The sequence below is a fragment of the Cydia pomonella genome, chromosome 13 (assembly GCF_033807575.1).
Source record: "Cydia pomonella isolate Wapato2018A chromosome 13, ilCydPomo1, whole genome shotgun sequence".
Lineage (NCBI taxonomy): Eukaryota > Metazoa > Arthropoda > Insecta > Lepidoptera > Tortricidae > Cydia > Cydia pomonella.
The window spans coordinates 14401302-14418344 of record NC_084715.1 but is presented as its reverse complement, the minus strand read 5'-3'; the positions used below and the strand labels follow the sequence as shown (position 1 = coordinate 14418344).

Here is a 17043-nt window from a genome sequence, read left to right as displayed (position 1 = left end):
CTTGAATAAAGAATTAATTTTCTTAAACGAACATGATTTTCGTCATTCGTTGAAATCTTTGTAGTAATCCTCTTCATCTTCTTCTTCTTCCTCGCGTTGTCCCGGCATTTTGCCACGGCTCATGGGAGCCTGGGGTCCGCTTGGAAACTAATCCCAAGAATTGGCGTAGGCACTAGTTTTTGCGAAAGCGACTGTCATCTGACCTTTCAACCCAGAGGGTTAAACTAGAGGCATTATTGGGATTAGCCCGGTTACCTCACGATGTTTTTCTTCACCGAAAAACGACTGGTGAATATCAAATGTTCGTACATAAGTTCCGAAAAACTCATTGGTACGAGCCGGGGTTTGAACCCGCGACCTCCGGATTGCAAGTCATACGCTGGCCACCAGCGCTTTTGTGCTCTTCATCAAATTTATTGATACTATTTTATGTAAAAGTCTCAAACCAAAGTTTTGGTGCTTTTTCTTTCAAATAGCTTTGGCTCTTGACTGTATATTGACAACATCAAACCAAGAATTAATCGCTCTTGCGTAAAAACTTAAGTCTCAAAGCAACATTTTAGTGCTTCTTCTTTGAAATAGCTTTGGCTCTTGACTGTAGGTTGAAAACATCAAACCAAGAATTTATCGCTCTTGTCTAAAAACTTTAAAGTCTCAAAGGAAAATTTTGGTGCTTCTTCTTTGAAATAGCTTTGGCTCTTGACTGTAGGTTGAAAACATCAAACCAAGAATTAATGGCTCTTGTATAAAAACTTAAAAGTCTTAAACCAAAGTTTTGGTGCTTCTTTTTTCAAATAGCTTTAGCTCTTGACTGTATATTGAAAACATCAAACCAAGAATTAATCGCTCTTGTCTAAAAACTTAAAAGTCTCAAAGGAAAATGTTGGTGCTTCTTCTTTGGAATTTGGTAATATTTTTGGTTTGAGGAAGAGTTACTCAAGATAAAACCGTTTTTTAAGAGCGTGCTATATCTCTTGCTAAGACGTTTTTTTCTTGCGGCGAATAATTAATATCTGAACTCAAATCACTACCATTCGCTTTAAAAATGTGTAAAGATAAAACTAAATCATTTTTATTCTCCTTTAAAAAAATATGTTGTTTTTAACTCAAGACATATTTATTGGACTAAGCAATTTATGATTTTATTTAAACAACCGTGCGCAAGATAGTTTTGCGTTTTGAATTAAGATATCTTTTTTATCTGTGCAGGGTTGCGAATATTCGGTACCAATCTTGATCTTATTGGTGAGATACGCTGTCTTATACTTACAGCGGATCAAAACTATTTCGAAATACGATGAAATAATCTTAATTATGTGTCATTTATATGCACAATAAATACGTTTGTACCATATATAGAAAATAAATATTACATTCCGATCGATATCGATACCTCAACAGAATTGCAGAGGCAGAATGTGCTGACTTAATAAATAATAATGTGAACTAGTCGATACTGTTATTAATACTGGGGCAGATAGCGTCAAGTTGTCTAACAGCAAGTTTTTATAGGCAGTAAACAAAGAGAATACAGTAATCGAGTTGCAACTTGAATTCAATTAGTTTCTTAGACGATGTGATTCATTCCTTTCCAGTCGAGTCGATGTGTTCCGGGTAGCATTTAGCGCTTCCATGTTTGTTAAGCTAGGATTTGATATATAGATATTTTAACAAGTTATCAGGACACTTACAAGTTAGACAAGATATCAGGTACAAACACAAGGCTAACAAAAACGTTTAGATTATAGTATCGCTGCATTTTTCCACATAATGTTCATAGAGAAAACAAAGTAAATCGACAAGTTCATGCACGAGCTAGTAATTTGAAATGATGAGATCATTGGCTGGATTAGATGGGTAGAAAGCCGCGGTTTCCGGTGGGTATGTACCTGCATCACTTTCAACCAGTCGTGCTATCAAGCCGCCTGGTGTAGAGAAACTTTATGCAATCTTGCAACCATTTGTCTACCGGGCAGTGCAATATCATGGGACCTATCCCATGGAACAAAAAGGCGTACACATACACAGACTTAACACAAGTAAGTATCAACTATTTTATACAACTAAATAGTAAGTATGGTGACGTGGGTACTTTAATTACACTTACAGTACGTAGATGTGAAATGTGGTCGTAGGTTCAAACTATTCTAGCTCAAATTATTGTATATCAAAAATACGCACTGATCTTACAATTTAATAGTATTACTATGTTTCAAGTCTCAGTCTCAGCATGCAAAATAGCTACAACCTGACATGCAATATGCATAACTAATTAGGTTTATGATATCAAGTATACCTACTGACTACTAAAGTATTACGAGTAGAGATACTCAACGCACTTCATTAAAAGAAAAGTGAGATTAAATATTCTGATAACCGACACGCTACTGTTTCATGCATAAGTAGGTACTGCACCGTTTTCAATTCACATAATCATGGAATGAAGTGATGGAGTGGAAATTTGAATGTTTTGTTTTGTGTCTAGGCGAAAAGCCGCCTCATTGCCCCCCTTGCAACTTTAGCATATCGTTAAGTGACAACACTACTTAAATCATAAAAATCACTAAAATTGAAAAGATGAGTTTGATAGGGACATGGGCGTAGGATAAAATAGCGGAATACATAGTCAGATTCTATTTTGAACAAAACTACTTGAATATAATGGCATGTAGAGATAAAGAATTTAGAAACATCCTCAACTGTACATTTGAAAAATCCCTTCTTAGACTCACAGGCGTATTCTGATTTTAATAACAAGTTAGATTTTAGAAGTTTTTGGTTGAAGAAATATCACTTTTGACACTGACAGATCAGATCTATAACTAATCCAGATCTAATTCATAACCTTTTATTAAAATTAGAATACGCCTGTGAGTCTAAGAAAGGATTTTTCCTACTTTTATATTCAAATGGCTGCAACACTACATCGGAGCAGATGCCATAATATATATGTATGTATATGAACCTGATGCGACCCCAAGGCCCAGCCACGTGCGAGATGTACCGCTCGACTCGACAGCGCGCTTTATATTAATACGACCACGAGGTCACTACCTGACTGCTGTGTGTTATGGTGTGGTGATGGTGCCGGACGACACACCGCCCGAATAATTTCATTACTAATATATTCATTTGTTTGCTAACATGTGGGTGTTGGAAATGTAGTATATATACCATATCAGTATCACACACGAATATTGGAGTGACTCTGGGAAGGAAGACAGGTTGGGTGGTAATAATTTCCATACCCCTTTTCATTGCATGTATTGTATCCAAGTTTGCTTACGGGCCAAATCAGTTACTTTTCATAGAACATCAATATAATGAAGCAAACTCAAAAGAACATTGGCAAATGAATCTAACTAGTACAGGTTGCCATAACGCAAGTTTTACTCCTGTGGGTATCACCGGGACGCTAATCTTTAAACGGGGACGTATGGCAACTCTTGCTAAATTTTGAACATTGACGGGGGAATTTGCTTAATAACGGGGACACCGGGACACCAAGCTTCAAACGGGGACATGTCCCGGTGACGAGGACGTATAGTAACTAGAACGAAGATGACAACCCGGTAATGTCCACTTTTTCTAACTCGATTTGTTTAATATGAGTTGGGTGTTTTCGCGTACTGATAATTTACATTTAAATAGCCGAAATATTTTCTTGTATTGATATCAATTTGTATTTGTGATTACTTTGAATTATATATTTTTTATGAATAAGATTAAGATTACCTAGCTCGCGACTGGACTACGACTTTAAAGGTCAGTCTAGACGGGATGATCAAATCTACCGGTTTGATCAGAAAATAAATTGGCATCAATCACGAATTTTAGATTTATTCGCTCTAAATTTAAAAACTGCCTCCTAATGTGAAGAATAGCGTCACAAGCAGGTCACAAACTTGGACTAATAATACTGCGGACGGAGTATCGGTAAAACACAACTAGGATTCCATCATCCACCAATTTCCTAGTATTTACGCGTGACACACAGATATTGACATTTATCTCTATGCCCTCATCCACCAATTTGCCGTCAGTCGGATCGACATGTCATTTGAGTAAATGGTGGAAGAAAAATATAAAATATGCCGACATGAGAGGTCAAGTGTTATAAGAATTATATAGATCAGACGAAAAAAAAGAGATGGGATAACGTTTCATAGGTAAGTTTATCAATTATCATGTTATCGTACGTAAAATCAAGATATTTCAATTTCAATATCTGCGGAACAGGAGTATGACCAGTAGGTTGAATAGAGTAATTTCCCGAAAGTAGGGTAATTGATGCCCTTCTTATTAAATCGTTATGTACTCTGTATAAGAGATTATTTAGGTAAATGGATAAATTATTGCTTGCGAATTTCAAAATAAGTCGGTATGGTAATTTCCCGAAAATAATGAGTTTATAGACACTTTTATGACTAATATTTGATAGTAAACATTTGTTTGTTATGTATATTATATTTTTGTTCAAAATCAGATGTCTCTAATGTCTTTTAACAATTGATTTCATCTAATATTAAATATTATGATTTTATAGTGTTTGCACGCGGTGCATGTAATTTGAGTCCGTAGATATGGTGCGCATGTGTTAAGACTTATAAAAGCATATACCTACGTAGATATTTGTAATTTAGTCTATATTTGTTTAAAAAGTATTTCAGGATTATTTATAAATTTATAAATAATCGATATTTATCAATTTTCGATCATAATTTATCATAATTTCCGATCTGGAACATATTTTTTTGTTTAAAACTTATGATTTAAAGATATGTTTCAAGTTAAATATATAAATTAAAAAAAACGAACTGATATCATTCCGATGCTAAATATTATTATTTTAAATAATGTTTGCACAAAGTAATTATGCAATATTACGCATTTTCAAGACCTCAGAAGATCAGGTACATATTTATTGTCAAACATAAAACAATGCATTTTTTTTATTTTAAACATAATTATTACATCAGGGAGAATATGTTTTACATGGTATCACTCGTCTACGCGCACACTTTCAAACCATCCGCCATTCCAGTGTCACAGTTTGTCATAAGTCAAATTACCTCTGATAATATCTTTACGTACTCTATGGTCACAAATTGGTATTTCTGCGTCCTCACCTCCATTTTATCGGTCAAAATATGCGAACAAAATTGGCGTTTGCGTCCCCAAGGCAAATCAGGCAAATTAATCAGATGGGCGAAATGTTGTTCCCGTCTGGACTGGCCTTTAGATTCTTTTTTTAGAAGGACAAAACTGTAGCTGTAAAAACTAGGTCGTTACCAATGTAAGTATAAAATTGTCCTCTGAAATTTAGTTATAAATATTTTTGGAGACAATCTTACACAAATCGACCTAGCCCCAAACTAGGCGACGATATACATACTGTCTACGCATAGTGCCATTACGTATATAGATAAATACATACTTATATACATAGAAAACACCCATGACTCAGGAATAAATATCTGTGTTCATCACAAAAATAAATGCCCTTAGCGGAATTCGAACCCGGGACCATCGACTTCATAAGCAGGGTCACTACCCAATCTAGGTCAGACTACTCCCACTAGGGCAGTTAATATACCTTAAAGTGTAGTACGTTCCGTTGATCAGAGGGACATAATGTCAAAGTTGAGCGCAGTAATTGGCTGGCACACGTGCTAGCAACCAAACCGTGAGACTGTATGAGACAGTCGCGCTCGGGCTTGCATCATCCGACCACGCCTCATCGTTGACTGACTATCGAAGAGCTTTGTCATCAACTTTTGCGGTTTAAATGTAAACATAAATAGAAACGCGTGGGCTTGAGTCCAAGATACTTTGTTTAATAACTTTTGAACAAATCTTCCATGAACATTTGGATGTAGAGCGTAAAAACTGTGTTGTGTAGGTTCTGATGTTTGTCTTAATTAAAAACAATTTAGACGAGATCTGACGAGCTATACAGGGTCATGAGGAACCTGACAGCATTAACAAAAAAGTCATGATCGACAGAAGCCATGACGACTGTCCGCGTTACTCGCCCGAAAGCAACTCGTGCCAATGAACTTTGTTGGCTTTGTGCTCCGTACCTATTGCGACTTGCGACTTGCGAGGCACCGGCCTGGCCACGGAATACATTTGGCTATGCCTCTTCTCTCTCGCGGTACAAAAACTAAACATTCTCATTATTATTACGTACTTCTTAAAACGTCATTAGCACCAGTCGCACAATTTGGCTTCATGTGCTTGCCCTTGACGAGAGCTATTAATATAATTCGTTGTTGTGCTACCTCGTCAGACCTGAGCAAATGGTAAATAAAAATAATTTAATTCGCCCACGACGGGTAAAGTAAAGCCAAATATAACTGAGATTTGTGTGTGTCTCGCACGGAAAGCTGTATGAAGGAAGGCGTCTATATATTCAAGCATGAGAGATCTTTGATGTTCTTAAAAATTTTAATCATTGAATTTGACATAGCATAATTTTTTTTTTTATATACTTGGCTTGGAAGCGGTGGTAGCCGAGTGGATATGACGTCCGACTTTCAATCCGGAGGTCGTGGGTTCAAATCCCGGCTCGTACCAATGAGTTTTTCGGAACTTATGTACGAAATGTTATTTGATATTTACCACTAGCTTTTCGGTGAAGGAAAACATCGTGAGGAAACCTGCACACATCTGCGAGGAAATTCAAAGGTGTATGTGAAGTCCCCAATCCGTATTGGGCTAGCGTGGGGACTAAAGCCCGAGCCCTCTTACACATGAGAGGAGGCCTGTGCCCAGCAGTGGGACGTATACCTATAGGCTGAATTATTATTATATACTTGGAGAGTAACATTGAAAACAAATAGGTCAGAAGATAAGGACTGATTATCAGGAAGCAGTTGTTTCGTAGATATTGGAAAGCAAATAAACAAAATGACTTGTTTTTGTTTTGAAAGCACGTAAGAGATTGACGCAAAACTTTAATTTAGTCGCCGCCTGTAGGTGTCGTTGCGCAATTACCTAGCATAAACATTATATTATTACTTAGTAGTTGCGCATGCAGATATTATTATTATTATTATAGCCACGTGGAGTCGCGGCGCGCGGTGCGCACCAGACACCGCGACGCGACCTATTTGCTCCACCGATGTAGGATTCGTACATAATATAGAGTCAAGTTATTTAATACTCGTAATATAACCCAGGGACCACCAGTTTTAAAACAAAATGACCATCGCGGTCCGTTTTTATCGAGTTTAATAAGCGAATTCATACTCCTTGTTGCATTGCATCTCTCTCTCGCACGTTACTTCGCTCGTCCGTTGTCGAATTGACGAGCAAAGGCAAAGCGCGGGATGCATTAAATGACGTACTCAGTAATACAAGTTACTGTTTACTTAAGGTCCGCTTAAAATAGGTGACCCCTGATATAACTTATCTTCAAGCATGTAGAATTTAGAAATGCACTTTTAACATTTAAATATCGAGGCTAGGCAGGTGCCGTGCCCCTGCCCTGATAGCTATCACTTGTTTTTGCAACATCTTTGTTTAAAAACAGGTTCAGGTACGCTATATAAATTTACTCGGGTTTCATAAAGAATAGACTAAGAAATGAAACGTTTCGCTCCTAGGACAATCAGCAGTCGTCGTCACCGAGGCCTAAGTTGTCAAGTGTCAATAGGAAAAGCCTCGGAAAAGCTGATAATGTAAATGTTTATGATCCAAGTGACCTAACATTAAATATTACCTATTGTTAGATTTCCAACTTCCAAGCAATATCTTACATGAAGCAGACTACAAAACAATGCAATAAGATAGAACTAAATTGGGACTAAGTAGTAAGTAGATTGGGAGGGACTATATGGGACTGACCAGTGACAAGATTGTCCAGCTAGTAACAAGATTCAAACAAACATTTTGCTATTTTGTATTTTGCAGCCATAATAATGATGACAAAAACTGTAGGTAAGTGCTAACTTGATAGGAGCCGAAAGTTTTGGAGTAATAAATGATAAAGAGGTTAATAGGCCACGTTGTATGACTAGATTCTCCACGATTTCAATACAATAATCATGTGATATCGTTATATGTATATGTCTACACTATGTAGTTCCGTCAATGAGATAAAGGCAGTCTGCTCTCTTATCGTTAGACAAAATTTTACCTTGATATAATTAGCACTATCCAATCCAAAATATCCACAATAATGCCTATAAAAGCGATGATTCAAATCAAAGAAATTAAAATAGTATGCAAACTATTTCAATATGCATTAGGTTAAATGAATAATTGTATAGATTTTGAAGTATACAACGCGCGAAATGGAGCCACGTTTAAGTTTATTGGTGCGGTCGTCGTCCCCTTGACCTATTAGGCAGGCATTAAACATTGTAACTGCGCAGTAGAAGCACTCACAGTTCGCATGGAAGCTTCCCGTCTGTCTGGTAGATATATTACATTTAGTAAGTAAATCTGCGATTAGCGATAAAGGAGTGTCCACGCGATGGGCCACCGCACCAGCGCACACGCACCGGCGGCGTGCGACCTTGCTGCGGATCCGCATACGCCACACGCGCTGCGAACACGCGGAAGACTATTATTACGTCGCGGTGATGATAAAATGAGAGCTCTGTGCTTAATATTATACAAATATGACCGCGACGTAATTTGCCAATTATGATCGTAGGTATAGTCTGTTTTTGTTCCAAAACTCAATAAAATTTAGTCGAATGTTTACAAATGTTGAATAGACGTTTTACATTTTTATGTTACATATACTTGTGATACTTGGTAGTTGGCAGTGTACCATTTGTAAGACTAGCTATGTAAATAATGATGGATTTGTTTATTTTGTTATAGTAACTTTTTGGTTGTTGGAATAGCGGCTCGCATAGAATTTTTGTATTGATATGAAGTACCTATCTCTAAACAGGGTCGTTTATGTTTTGTTCGCCACAACACTGCACCTCTGGAGTTGCACGTCCATAGGCTGCGGTGACTGCTTACCATCAGGCGGGACGTATGCTTGTTTGCCACCGTCGTGGTATTAAAAAAAACCTTGTTTTTCATAATAGTCAAAATCATAAATCTCATTTGCCCTAACGCAACTCATGCCAAACATTAGTCAGAGCGGCTTAAGGTAGCTGTGAATTTGTAGCCTTTGTAGGCTACTTCTTCTTAACCGTATCATAAGTAAAACAATAATGAATGGTCATAAGGAAATGCGGTGTCGTTACTGTTATCGAGGATGGATTAAGGGCAAGGCCATCAGGTCACGGACGCCTAATGCCTATGGATAGCCACAGTTTCTTGGTAATTGCACACTGGCGATATAAACAAAAAAATCTGACCATGCTTGTATTCAGAGCCATATGAAATTGTAAATTTATGTAATCGAGCGCCACCCATTTTCCAAGTGCATTATTAGGTTCAAAGCGTAAAGTTAATTAATTATTATTTAATTAGATAATAAACTGACATAGTTCATTTGGGAAACTGGGCCACTGTTTGTTAGTTAAATTCAAGTGTAAACAATAACAATAAATGATACACGATAATAGTGGCAGTTATTCACAACAGTCCTGATTTAACGGCCACTAGACAACAGCGTGCAGGGTCGAAGTATACAGAGATATAATTAAAGAGCATACTTAGTTTCTTACTATTATATTTACTGGTGCGTTATGCATGTTGGTGCAGCGCGCCTGGCCGCACTTAATCAATGTTCTACAGGGTTATGCAACAATCACCGATCCTCGCCTAAGTTTGTATCGCTGATTTATGGGTAGCACGGTAATTTAGTATCTGTACGTTTCTATTGTACGTCCGCATTGCACCTACACAGACATTGCAACACACTGATATTTAGACTAGGCTATTAAAGTACTATATATTACCTACTTAGGAAATCTGTAAAAATTAAAAAAATATGGTTCTGATCGTAAACGTTCTGAACCTTAGATACTCAGTTTACTTACAAAATCAATTTTGAGGAAGCCAAGTTTAGAAGTGAAACATATTAAACGTTTAATAATATTGCACAAGCGTTTGCTGATATTCTGAGATTGTAATGTTTGAATAAACCACGGTTCGACTTCGTCAGAACGGAAGTTATTTTTAAGATCCTGTTTACAGTCACTTTCCCAGGGTATAGTTTACAAACTATGGTAGTTCGTTGTAAACACTATCAACGGGACACCTGCACGGAAGTCACTACAAATCTTTACTTGAAGTAATCGATAACAAAGAGAACATACAGACTTATTAAAAACTAGGCCTGTTTTCCATATATCACTAATTCACTACAATTTATAGTTATAGGTTCACGGGTACGGTTTTTCGTTTTGATTAACGTTGTAAGTCCGAATACTGCTTTAATACCATTATCAGCAACAGCGAAATTATTGATTAAAGTTGTACGGTTTGCAGTCACTGCATTTAACGGTTGCTTTGGTCAATGCAGCTCCTATTTTCCTATTATATAAGATTTACGTCAATGTCTATATTAAAAATGTAGGTAATTAATTAGCGTTTAGATTGACGGTTTTTTTTAAAGAACAACAATTGATAAAACTTACATTACCGGACTATGACTTACCTCCATGACGACATACACGTAAGCGGGGCTGTCCATGCAATCGTGCATGGCCACGAGGTTTGTGTGATGCAGTGCTGTGAGCTCTCGTAGGATTTTGATCTCTTTCACGAGAATCTCTGAAGCCTTTTGAATTCCTTTCTTCGTTACCACTTTTACGGCCACGGATTGCGATGGGTTCTGAAACAAACATAATAAGTTTTTGGCTAAATCTCCATTTTTGTACAAACTTTTACCGCTGACCGTACTTTTCTTTCCATAGGCACCTAATACTCATCGAGACAATTCTAAAACCCCAAACACAATTCGGTTGCATTGTTTTTATCACACCATCCACCCTACACCAACTCCTGTCTCCATCATCAGATCAGCTCGGTGGTATCATAATATAGCATTGTCACCTGACTTACATATGTGGGTCCGGAAACCGAGAAGTGGGTCAAATTTAACTTGCATGTTTTGATTACATATGTACAATACAGACAGACACATAACACATACAACGGGACAGGTGAAACTAAATAAAAGCTTGTAAAATATCATCAATTTCTACTTGGTGAACCTGAACAAAACAAGTTTTGAATAGAAAACCTTATTCGTAAAGACTATGTAAAGTACCTAATCAAGTTTCCTTGGTGTTTCGCGGGTGAGTGAGAGTAGCTCTCTCTCTCGACCTCAGCATGTATTGTTTGCAAAAAAAAGTAGGTACGCTGAATATAAGGTGCAAAATTGAATGTTTCTGTTTGTTTTCCCTACACGAAAGAGGACAAAACTCATGTATCTGTCTAATACCCGTTGTCGCTGCATTGAGGGAAAACAGCTTTGCATAAAGGGTAAGATTAGAAGTTCGTAGGATACCTACACTCTATTGTAGCAATAGGCACGTTCTTTGTAAAGTGATAATACGAGTGCACCGAGCGTTGCATAAGGTCGTCTCAGGTGGGCGGCTAGCGTGTGCGGCCCAAGGTCTGCATCTTCGGCTCGTCATAAATGTGCATCTGATGGATGCACTTAGTAATCATAACATAATTAACTCCGCAACCAATCAGGTTTTAAATTGAAACAGGTGTAACTAAAAGCTGTTTGTCATCGGTCTAACTGATTGAATTCGCACAAGTTACGTATCTTGATGTCAGCAAAAATTATTTTAGACGCTAGATGCGAAGCAGCGACGTACAAATCCATGTCGCTGTCAAAACAGGCGTCCGAGACACAAAATTATACATCTGGCTAACTTTTGACGTCAAATTCGTTAAAATGGCAATGACTTTTTTGCGTAACTCTTGGGATTGGGCCCGAAAGTACGAGGGTAGATTGAAAACTTCGCGGCCGAATATTAAAAACAAAACAGAGGTTTTTTAATTTATTTTTATTTTTCTACATAGTCCCCGTCGAGTTGAATGCACTTGTTCCATCGGGATTCCAGAGCCATTACACCACTTTTGAAGAAGCTTTCCTCGAGATCTTCAAAATAGGCATCCACCTCAGCTTGGACCTCGGCGTTGCTTGAAAATTTCATACCACCCATATGTTTTTTTAGATTGGGGAACAGATGAAAGTCCGATGGTGCTAAATCGGGTGAATAGGGTGGGTGGGGCAATAATTCAAATTAAAGTCCAAAAAGTCTTGAGTATCGGCTTCATACAGGTCTAGACATTCACGTGAATTAGTACAGCGACCGATTTTTTGTTCCACTGAATGAAGCCTCGGGACCCATCTCGCCGACACCTTGGAAAAACCTAATTCGTTGACTATAATATTTTGAGTTCTTTCATAAGAGATGCCTACGATGTCAGCTATTTCCCGCACCTTTAATCGCCGGTCTTTCATTATCATTTCGCATATAATTGCCACATTGTCCGTGTTAGTCACCAATGTTGGCCTCCCGGGACGAGGGTCATCTGCGATACTATCTCGTCCACGCTTGAATTCAGCTGGCCATTTTTTCACCATCGTATATGATGGACAGGATTGCCCTAATGTACTTTGCATATCATAAATTTGCTTCGGTGTCAATCCTTTTTTATGCAGGTATTTAATCACAGCACGCTGCTCTAATTTCTCCATTTTCACGATATCTACCAACACGTAACTTTAAACATGCCGTAAAATTGCTTTTAAATATAGACGCCAATTGAAATTTCGCGGGAAGACAGTTGAATAATGACAGTTCAAAATGGCGGCAGAAAAAAGAAAAAAGTTTTTTTTTTAATTGGCCAGGCCGCGAATTTTTCAATCCACCCTCGTATCTTGTATCTTCCATACCATGCAAAAAAATTACGAGCCCTTGTTTATTTTTACAATGTGCCAAATCTAATCGGAATAAATCAAAAAACGACGTTGCCATCACGAAGAAGATTCCAATGAAGCGATAGATATCGCTTGCGAAGCTCGTTTGATCATATAAAACATCGTCAAATTAAGACAAATCTTGTGATCAAGAAATAAACGGCATCTGTCCACACACCTCTATCAGAAAAATGCTGTTGTGCAATAGAAACTCAAAATATATACAGTAATTAACTGTATTTAACTTCCAGAACTTTGTTTGCTGAAATATAGGTAGGTGATGACTATACTATTCGTCATTTCCTTTGTCTTGCCGCGCTCTCGAGATAGACCGGCGAAGTGCTGGGGTAAGTAAGTAAATATTCTTTATTGCACCAACAATTATACATTTTACATACATGTAAAACTACAAATGAATTTTAAAGGAAAATAGAACCAGGTAACAACAGGCGGTCCCATTTGTTCTTTAGAACTGTAACTTCTTAAACAATTTAGTTTAAATTCGGACAAAAAGTATTCCTCTTACAGAACTAATGGGAATAGAAAGTACTCGTGAAGTGTAGCGAAATGACGTTCAGTACCCCTAGTGTAACTAAATTCGATTTTGAAACTTGACGTACGCGTTTGCGTTTAGTCTCATTTTGTATTGGATTTAGGAAGAGCGCGCCAAGCGGGACGTTTTGGAACCTCAAAATCCTATACAAAATGAGACTTAACGCAAACGCGTTCGTCACGTTATGATGTCGATCAAAGTTACACTAGGGGTACAGCTTGTTTCTTTAGTGCGTACTCGTAGAACGTTGTACCTAATGCAAATCGTGGTACTACTGCGAAAGCACATTCTGTGTCCGAAATTCATATGTTATGTGAATAGTTATTATCATATGCTTTATGCAACCAAGCCTGTGGTATTTAGATCCTCACCAAAATATTATGATTACCGAATTGATGAGACAAGCTGCACTTTGGCTTTCTCGTGACATTTTGAGCATTCTATACTTAAGTCAAGAGTTGGGGATGGCACATGGACATCACGGGACAATTTAGATGAAAACAATTTTCTGCTAAAGCGTACCTACACATAAGCGGTAAAAATACTATTAGCTCATTTGACGAAGAAAACAGAAATGTGTGTGCTGTGTGGAGTTTTTATTAGCTGTGTAATTGAGCCGTTTGTAATTCATTAAAATTAAACCGTTTAGTAGCTCATCTTCGTTCGTTTAGGCCCGTCTAGCACTGTTGATTAATTGAATGAATTAATGAATACTTACTCGCCAACCAAAGCTTTTTTGCAAGAGATTGCTTAATAGTAAAAAGACATTTGTCTTTTTACCCACTTTTGAGATTTGTTATATATTGTGAGAACTGCAATAAAAAGTATTTGTTTCTGTCTAGCACTTTGAATTGATCTGGAGACTGATTCGGTGAATCATTTAACTCGGATCGGCTCGCAGTTATCCAGAAGGGGCCGGTGGTGCGCGCATGCCGGCTAACATTAGCCCGCCCTACATTCCGCAGGCTCGTGCAGCGATTACGGCTTGACCCGATTTCGACACTCCCCGTCCCCGTGAAGCAGGATTGGTTCTAGGCCGAAAGAAAAGATAACTACCTCCTATTTACTAACAAAGGTGTATTGTAAGATATAGGTCGCAAACGCTATTTTGTGGCAACTTCAGCCGTTTTAAAACAGCAGTTATTTTATTAGTAAATAAGTTTCTTTTATAGAACAGCGGAGCGCGGGGGCCGTCTGCACGGTCACGGTCAGCGTGCCGTGTTCAGCATTTATTCTCTGCGCTCGCCAACGTAAACGTTTGCCAATTCAGCGATTATGGCATGGAGGTACGGTTGACGTCTCGGCAGACGTCATAGGTACTACTTGACCGCTAATTTAGCAAAGTGCTATTTGCTCCATGCGGATAATGAACCTAGTAAGTAGGCACTTAACAATGACCCCAGTTTTTTAGCATCGTCATCCGTTTTACTCCACTCTAAATTAATGTAAAAACAGTATGATGATGGCAAATTCTAGACGTAGCAGTTGTAAAACGGATTGGAATATAAAGTGGTTGGTATTCAATTTTTTGGAGGAATTTCTTTATAGGTACCTTATAGGTATAGATACTTGTACTTTATATTTTCAAGTTGTGGATGTATTAGGTATCGTACAAAACCTGCCGATAAGATAAGGATGTGCTTGGGTCGGCATCGGCACGTGCCGCTCGCCCTTGGGCCGTCGTGCGTGTCGCACCATTGTCCGGCTTTGTGGGCCCGCACAAAGCTACACCCGAGCCCGACATCCAGCCCACTGACCACGCTCAACAGCCCGACTATCCCATACTCTACTATTTTGCTGGGTCTGAGCTTGCTGTAAACTGTACTTAATTGTATGACATTAAGATTCAAAATAGTGTGTACCAACGACTATTAATTACTTGATACTGTAACTACTAACCAGGGACTGATTTAGGTTACGGTGTGACGGTATGGTAGCGGTATAAAATTACGATACCGATACATTATACCGGTAGGCCGCGCGGTTCCGATATAAAGGTATCGCTACCGAAAAAGGGCTTACGGGCTTACACTTACATAGCCATTTAGGTAGCCGAATAAATGTATTTCGCTCGCGGTAAATAACGGTACCGTTATTTTTTCGGATACCTTAACCGCTTTCATAAAGGCACCCTGTCAGCTTAGGCGTCGTTGCCAAGCCGCTCGAGCCTTGCGCCAACTTGGTTCCTATTGAATGAAGCTGTCTATGTAAGTGTAGCCCTTTTGATTTTATTTGATACTATCAGTTTGGCTATAATAACGGTTAAGGTATAAACCGGAAAAAATATCGGAGCCGCGCGGCCTAACGGGTATAAAGTATCGGTATCTTAATTTTATACCGCTACCATACCGTTATACCGTATCCGAAATGAGTCCCTGGGTATGAGGTCATACCGTTATTTAAAGGTATCGTTATTTTTCGATTATGCAGGCCCTGCTACTAACCATAAGTAGGCCTGTTTTATATCAAACAGCAATACAATAGAAATAATACTCATTATTGCACACCCCAATAAACGAAACCAATACGGAAAATACACAACAGGGAAACTACCTGCAAAGGTGTTATTATTAAAACTACTAAGTATTTAAGTATAGAAGTTAGGTATGTAGTCACATCGCACTATTTATAGATAAAAAGTAATTTAAATTTGTGTATAAAAAGTATACCTACATTGATTACCATACTAAACAAACAATGAGTCAATGAACAAATTAAATGATGTGGTAAAAAGTAATTACCACACGGAGAAACATATAGCAAATATAAATAAAGATAACCCTAGCAATGTATCTCTACTGTTTGGATAACAATGTACCATGTGAGAATCAGATAGATTACTGTCTGAATAACAATTATAATCTTTGTTTGGGTTCTCATGGCTGCAACTTTCAAGTCATTTTCTTTGTTTAGTGGAACCTAAATACTTTTTTGTACACAAAACTAATTGCACAATTGATTGAAATATCAGGACATACGAATTTGTTACAAAATACTATAATTAAATATATTATATACTATTTGGCGTAAGTCTTGATTCCCCTTTGGAAATCGGTTTGAAATATATTTTTAAACGATAGCAGGTTATTCAATATTACTTATTAACCAGTAGCTACATGTTAACAAATAGTAGGTAATTAAAGGCACAGTTCAACATGTACAGAATTGGCAGAGACAGCTGCTCACACAACTGGAATGGGAGCAGCTGGCCATAATGGCAACTTTTGTCACTTCTCTCCTTTACATTATTAAGGGCAAAGATAGATCATCCTGACTTACATGTGACCTTTTTAAATGAGGACTCAGGCTGTGTGTATGTATGTGGTATTATATTTATTTATTTATTTGTATTAAAATCTGTTTAAGTCTTCACTGTTTGTCTTTCTGTATAGTTAACAGTATTGTATATTTCAAGAATGTCAATTTCTTGGTGTTTTCTATATGTACAAGCTGTATCATATAAACAGTATACAGTGTAAACTCCATATTACCTCACTCAATATCACAATTTACTCCCTATAATGTGGACATTTGTTGGCTATAGTTGCTTTACTTTAATATCAATGTCTCTCGATATAAGGAAAAATCTATATTGATCAAAAAAATCCGGTCCCTTGAGTATCTCTAC

The 17043-nt window shown here is 37.7% G+C and overlaps 1 protein-coding gene across 2 annotated transcripts in view; it reads right to left on the bottom strand.

Moving 5' to 3' along the window:
* LOC133524312 (serine/threonine-protein kinase ULK1) overlaps positions 1 to 17043 on the bottom strand; it is a 54625-nt gene that overhangs the window by 28077 nt on the left and 9505 nt on the right. For both annotated transcript variants that reach the window (XM_061860246.1, XM_061860248.1), the window contains exon 2: positions 10577 to 10753. In XM_061860246.1, coding sequence (XP_061716230.1) covers positions 10577 to 10753 — 177 coding nt within the window. The remainder of the gene's footprint in view (positions 1 to 10576; positions 10754 to 17043) is intronic.